Below are 7,453 nucleotides of genomic sequence, written 5' to 3'. Positions count from 1 at the left end.
TAACCAGTTTCCTTGCTAGTTTCTGTTTCTGGTTGGGAACAGCATATGCTTCTGACCATTCGGTGAAATAGTCCATCACAACCATGATGTATATATTATATTTATTGACTCAGTTACTCTGTGGCAGAGGCAAGCACATCGAGAGAAACTTTTTGAAATGCTGCTCCAACACAGTACTGATGTAGATGCCCATGTTTTTATTATCTTTTGGGGACCTTTTCGCTCACAGCATAGTGCACATGTTTTACAACATAGAAGAATTCTCTTACTCTCCTCAGTGTCTTTTTAACGCCTAAGTGCCCAGCTGTTGAAAGTTGTAGAGAGGATGGAGTGATTCAGATTGTAAAGACCACAGAAATACCAATTGTAGTAACTGTTTCTATCTACTGGTATCTTCCAATTTCCAGTGTAATGAATCCCACTGAGTCTGTGCCCAGTAGACTTTTGCCTTTGGGATGGATCAACTGTCTGCCATGGGTGTTTTTCTTCTCGATCCACTGGTTAATTAATTTCTAATCCACATTTTTTTTGCCTTAACATATTTCAGTTGAGTATGGTGGACTACATTAGTTCTTCTTCATCACTTCTTGGATTATATTTTAATTTGGTTGTTTTTACTATATTGTACTTCCTTCTTTTCACAGTGTCTACATTCTTCATAAAAACATGGTCTTTCAGATAATGCTTCATCACTTCTTGGATTATACTGTTAATTTGGTTGTTTTTACTATATTGTACTTCCTTCTTTTCACAGTGTCTACATTCTTCATAAAAACATGGTCTTTCGGATAATGCTTCAGCATTTCTTTGGTTTTGTCTAGAGTGATGCGTGATGTTAAAGTTGTAATACTCAAGTTTCTGAAACCATTTTTCCACCTGGTCTTCTGGATGGCATACAGCCACCAGACACTTCAATGTTACATGATCTGTCCTGATTGTAACCTTTTGACTATACAGCTAATGAAAGAAATAACTTTAAGGCTTGAATATTATTAATTATCTCTTTCGAGTTTTATAATACCTCATTTGTGCAGCATTCATTGGTTTACTATTATAGGCAGTCACGTGTTATTTTCCATGTTGTTCTTACTATAACACTGCTCCTATTGCAAAATCACTAGCATCTGTACATAATATAGAATTGGATACCTCTTATAGAATTGGATACCCTAATACAAAAGAAGTTCATTCTTTTTACAGTTTGTTAAATACTTGTTCACAATCAGCAGTTCAACAAAAGTTATTTGGTTTTCAAGTAATTTGTATAGAGGACAAACCATGTCAGAGAATGATTTTAGATGATGGTGTCCATATTTTCCTCTTACTTCACGTAAACACCCTAGTATTGGCTAATTCTTAATAGATTCAATCTTAGGTGTGTCTAATAATGGTTGGAGATGGCTTGAATGGGTAATGAAGAGAAACTTTAATATAAGTTTAACATAACAGCAAATGTACAACGTTTCGACAAGGATTTGTCTCATCAGGTACCTGTTAAAAATTTTCTTCTTTACCCATTCAAGCCGTCTCCAACCATTGTTAGTCTCAACGTGGGTTCCTCGTCATCGAATTAGGTGGGTCTGTGGACACCTCCACTCTGCTGAATAGGTGTCACAGGAAATTCACCTTTTGATGAAACAATTCACACTTTTTAGAATTCAGCTTAAAGATCTCTTGCCTCTATCATTCCAGAACTTTCCTTAGTCCATTATAAGCATCACCAAAAGTCTTCCTATGTGCGATTATGTCATTCAAGCAGATGAGTATGATATTTTCAGGTTAGCTTAGAGACAGCACACTCAAATAAACATTGAAATATAACAGGTAACAGAACAAATTGTCACAATGTGTTTCCTGCAATAAAGGCTGTCTTCTCTCACCCTTTTTTTTGTTCTTGCTAACATCCACTTTTCAGATCGAATGTTGAAAATAATTTTCATCCAGAGTAGTGGGTAGGTATCCTTCTTTGTTGCTTCATTCATCTTTTGGTACTTCACGCAGAACATTGTGGATGCTTAAGGACTAGTACTCAGTTCTATCACTCCTTGTCTCTTTGAAAGCCCCAGTCTGTTTTGCAAGTGGAAGTCATCTGGCTGTACCTCCAGTATCAATCTCATGGGATAATTTAGTTGTTTTACTTAACTCATAAGGTCAACTGTAGAAAGTATCTAGATATTCAATAAGCAAATCTCTGGCACTGATCAGCTGTAAGACCTCCAGAGTTCTGGTTATGCAACTCTTGTAAGCTGTTCTTATGTGAGGATTTGACATAAGACTTCGTACATCTTGCCTCGAAGGAAACTCATTCAGATGTTGTTTCGTGAAGAAGTACTACTTGTACAGCTTTACACGTTCAGAGTTGATTCAAATCTTATGGTTCTTTAATACATTAATCCACCATGATATGCTAGAATGTTTGGTTCTTACATTCCCCTGTCACTAGATATAAATTTAATTCCAACAAGTTCTGATATAAGTATTTTACTGCTTGTTGATATAGAAATATCTGTTCTCCTAGTTGTCACTGAAAGTTCAACTCCTAAATGCAATAATTATCATGTAGTACACAGGGAGTTCCTGATCACAAACAAAAAAAAGAAAACGCAAAACTGCCACCATTAAATTAATAAGAACAAGGAAGGGACCGATAAAAGTAATAAAATAAATGTCAGTAAAATATATATGCCTAAAGGTGTACAAATAAATGTACAGAAATGTTGATATTTTACTATTGGATAGTTGTTAAAGAATAACGCTGATTACTGTATAAGTATACGAACAGGGGGGATAGGTCTTGATGAATGATTTAGCTATCAAAAACTTTTCTAGCTCAAAACTTGAGTCTAGTCTATATGCAACATTAATACTGACCAAAAAGATGATGTTTTCAGAAAAGCTACTGACGTTTAAATTTCTCGACACTTTCTTCATGTCCCCACGTGGGTCAGTGGGAAGTTTATGGACTTACAAGGCTATAATCCGAGGTTCAATTCCCCTGGGTGTACAGATCAAATAGCCCAATGTGACGTTGCCCCAAACAAACAAACTTTGTTAATCCTTCAGTCGGCTATGAGGTGTAAAAAAAAAGTCTTTATGTTAAAAACAATTAAATTTTAGGACTTAAAATGAACATTTTGGCCAATATATTTTTTCCTGGTCTTAGTTTTCTAAGAGGATGAAAAGAAATAAGTATAATCCATCCTCAGTATGGAAGTATGACCATTACTAGTATAATCAACCCTCAGTATGGAAGTCTGATCATTACTAGTATAATCCATCCTCAGTATGGAAGTATGACCATTACTAGTATAATCAACCCTCAGTATGGAAGTCTGATCATTACTAGTATAATCATCCTCAGTATAGAAGTATGATCATTACTAGTATAATCAACCCTCAGTATGGAAGTCTGACCATTACTAGTATAATCATCCTCAGTATAGAAGTATGATCATTACTAGTATAATCAACCCTCAGTATAGAAGTATGATCATTACTAGTATAATCATCCTCAGTATGGAAGTCTGACCATTACTAGTATAATCAACCCTCAGTATGGAAGTCTGACCATTACTAGTATAATCAACCCTCAGTATGGAAGTCTGACCCTCATACTTCTATACTGAGGGTTGATTATACTAGTAATTACTAGTAATGGTCAGACTTCTATACTGAGGGTTGATTATACTAGTAATGGTCAGACTTCTATACTGAGGGTTGATTATACTAGTAATGGTCAGACTTCCATACTGAGGATGATTATACTAGTAATGGTCAGACTTCTATACTGAGGATGATTATACTAGTAATGATCATACTTCTATACTGAGGGTTGATTATACTAGTAATGGTCAGACTTCCATACTGAGGATGATTATACTAGTAATGGTCAGACTTCTATACTGAGGATGATTATACTAGTAATTGGATTATACTAGTAATGGTCAGACTTCCATACTGAGGATTGATTATACTAGTAATGATCAGACTTCTATACTGAGGATGATTAACTATTAGTGTGGAAGTCTGACCATTACTAGTATAATCCACATTTAGTATGGAAGTCTGACCATTACTAGTATAATCATCCTCAGTATGGAAGTCTGATATTACTTGTATAATCCACCTTTAGTGTGGAAATCTGACCATTACTAGTATAATCTGTCTTCAGTATGGAAGTCTGATATTACTTGTATAATCCACCTTTAGTGTGGAAATCTGACCATTACTAGTATAATCTATCTTCAGTATGGAAGTCTGACATTACTTGTATAATCCACCTTTAGTATGGAATTCTGACCATTACTAGTATAATCCACTTTAGTATGGAAATCTGACCATTACTGGTATAATCTATCTTCAGTATGGAAGTCTGATATTACTTGTATAATCCACCTTTAGTGTGGAAATCTGACCATTACTAGTATAATCTGTCTTCAGTATGGAAGTCTGATATTACTTGTATAATCCACCTTTAGTGTGGAAATCTGACCATTACTAGTATAATCTATCTTCAGTATGGAAGTCTGACATTACTTGTATAATCCACCTTTAGTATGGAATTCTGACCATTACTAGTATAATCCACTATTAGTGTGGAAGTATGACCATTACTAGTATAATCAACCCTCAGTATAGAAGTCTGACCATTACTAATATAATCCACATTTAGTATGAAAATCTGACCATTACTAGTATAATCCACCTTTAGTGTGGAAATCTGACCATTACTAGTATAATCTATCTTCAGTATGGAAGTCTGACATTACTTGTATAATCCACCTTTAGTGTGGAAGTATGACCATTACTAGTATACTCCAGCCTTAGAATTATCTGTTGTTAGCTTTTTTCCCACTGTTTATGACATCTTTTAAGAAACTAATGTTTTTATTTATAATTAAACATTACAATTTAATTGTGTTAATAAAAATCAAACATTTGTTTCACTGATACTGATATAATATTATTCTGTGTTTTCTCGTAATATAATAATGTGTAAAGTTAAGAAAAATGCCAAAAAGTTTACCTAAGATGATGTTTTTTGTAAAACAACAACAAAACTACACAACAGACGTAAAAAACTAAAAACAGGACTTCATAATATATCTTTCCTTTATTAAACCACGTTTCAGTTACGTATTCTGTTAATGTTATCAGAAGAGAATAAACTTTGTCTCATGGTCTTCAATTTTTAACAGCATTACTAAAACATCTTTAGCTTATCGTTTCATCTAAAATGAACTACTGAGCAAGTCAGCTGCTTCTGTATAGATTAAATCAGTTTTTCTAAACTATATGTCCAGTCTTTAGCAGAATAAACTATCACTTATTATATAATATCAAAAACAAACACATAGATTATCAGAGAAACATTCATAGTTATTTGCTTGAAAGAAAAAAGAGGGAAATACTAAATACTGCTAACAGATGGCAGCAGGTTCGAATTTAGTGAAACTACTTTTCTTAGTCTTAAAACGTGTAGAAATGGTTAAAATTGCTATAAAGGTAGTTGTTATTTTCTTACTGCAAATCTACACAGTGAGCTATCCACACTCTGTCCACCGTAGGGAATTGAATCCCGGATTTTAGCAGTGTAAGTCTACAAACTTACCCCTTACTCACAGGGGATTGTTGTAAAGGAAAATAATTATGTCGTCAACTTTTTGACGATGGTCGAAATAGGCTGATTTTCATCCCCCTTACTACGATTTTAACCATATCTATGTATTTCCAGATCCATTGCTTGTCAGTACTGTTACTTAATGTAGTAGGCCATCTCTTTAGAGACATACTTTCTAAAAACAAATGATTTGTAAAATTTCACTTTTCCCTCAGTTAAGTAATGTTTAAAGTAATCTAATATATCAATATTATTATAAAAGTCATGGTTGTAGCGACTTCTTCCAAGCCATATCTGTTTTTTTTATTCAATAATTTTCTTAAATAAATAATATGGAAGGGCATTTTACATGTGATTCAATGCAGATTTTGAGTTTTCATCGTCGGTTATGTTTGAAATAAAGGGTGCGAGCTACTTTAAGAATCTGTCTTTTTTTTCCTTGCCTACAGTTGTTTTTCATTTGTCAAACTCTGCACTAAATTGCAAGATTTCTCCTTGATTTAAGTTGGGGGAGGAGGAGGTAGGTTTCCTATTACTGTGAACTGTTTTTCTGAGAGTGGGTTTAATCAACTGTAGAGTTTTTTATCAAATCTTTCACAATTTCGTAGTTAGTCGATGTTTTATCAAACAGTTGTTTTTCATCTTTTACATAAATCTACTTGTGCTGCCAAATCTTATTGCACTTTACGTTACAACACATTCCATTATTTACATTAAACTACTTGCACGTGTAAGCCTCTAATTTGTCTTTACACATATTGCATTTCACGTCACAACACCATTGGAATTTACAGTTGCACTGCCAGCTTTGTGTGAGCTGATGGGTGTTATAACCTCGACCACAGCACATTAGGGCGCAGCCGTCGATCCCGTTGGAAGTCCGATTGCAGCGCCGCCCCCTGGTGCCAGGGGATCCAAGGGACAAGTCTAGGTCGCAGTAGTTTGGTGAACGTTCTAAATAAACAAGATTCTTAGATATTGGTTTCGAATTGGGTAACTTGGATCGGCGAACACGGAGGTGGGAAGGAGTTGACAGCCCCTTTTGGTTGCCCCAGAAAGGAAATGCTCTTTTCGCCCTACGATATTTTTCCATCAAAAAGTCTCCGACTTGGGTGAATGATGGCAGAGTCTTCCAACAAGTACGGATGGTGCAAGAGCCCGAAACGCCATGACACTTACACTCGGTTAACATATTCTGTTTGACAGCCTAGATAAAAAATGTAAAAATAAAGTATTAATATTTCAACACAGAACGTGAAACGAACAGTTGTGTAATCAAGTTAATCAACACTGTCTGAAACTCAAATCAAAGCACCGATGTTATCTACTGAGTTTGGAGTAAAAAACAAACATTTCAAAACTTATTTTATAGTTCGAAGAGAAACAAAACGAACTCTTTTTAGCGAAACTGTTAACGTTTATTATAGTCTTAGTAATAAATAATCATGACACTGAACTAGGTATTTCATACGTATTTTGAAATAACGCAAATACATGTCTCCCAATTGGTGAAAGGTAAGCTTACGGACTTATGGTTTGATTTCCCAGGACATAGTGTAGATAACCCATTGTGTAACTTTGCACTAAGAAAAACAACATAGTGAATACATACATATCTACATAATTAAAAATAAAACCACAAACTTAGAATAATAAAAATAAATAGTCCCTTAGTACAATAAAAATAAACAGTTCCTTAAAATAACAAAAATAAATAGTCGCTTAGTACAATAGAAATAAACAGTCACTTAAAATAACAAAAATAAATAGTCCCTTAGTACAATAAAAATAAACAGTCACTTAAAATAACAAAAATAAATAGTCGCTTAGTAC

At 34.3% G+C, this 7,453-nt stretch overlaps 1 protein-coding gene across 1 annotated transcript; it reads right to left on the bottom strand.

Annotated features, from left to right (window-relative positions):
* Positions 1 to 6,338: 6,338 nt before the first annotated feature.
* Positions 6,339 to 6,827, bottom strand: LOC106472881 (protein Wnt-7b-like; the record flags this gene model as incomplete). Its single annotated transcript, XM_013933553.1, has 1 exon — positions 6,339 to 6,827. A coding segment is annotated over one exon (489 nt), but the record flags the coding sequence as incomplete, so codon positions are not given.
* Positions 6,828 to 7,453: the final 626 nt, after the last annotated feature.

Source organism: Limulus polyphemus, unplaced genomic scaffold, assembly GCF_000517525.1.
Source record: "Limulus polyphemus unplaced genomic scaffold, Limulus_polyphemus-2.1.2 Scaffold5699, whole genome shotgun sequence".
In the NCBI taxonomy this organism is placed as follows: domain Eukaryota; kingdom Metazoa; phylum Arthropoda; class Merostomata; order Xiphosura; family Limulidae; genus Limulus; species Limulus polyphemus.
Note: the sequence above shows the minus strand (reverse complement) of the source record. Positions and strands in the feature narration are given on the sequence as shown.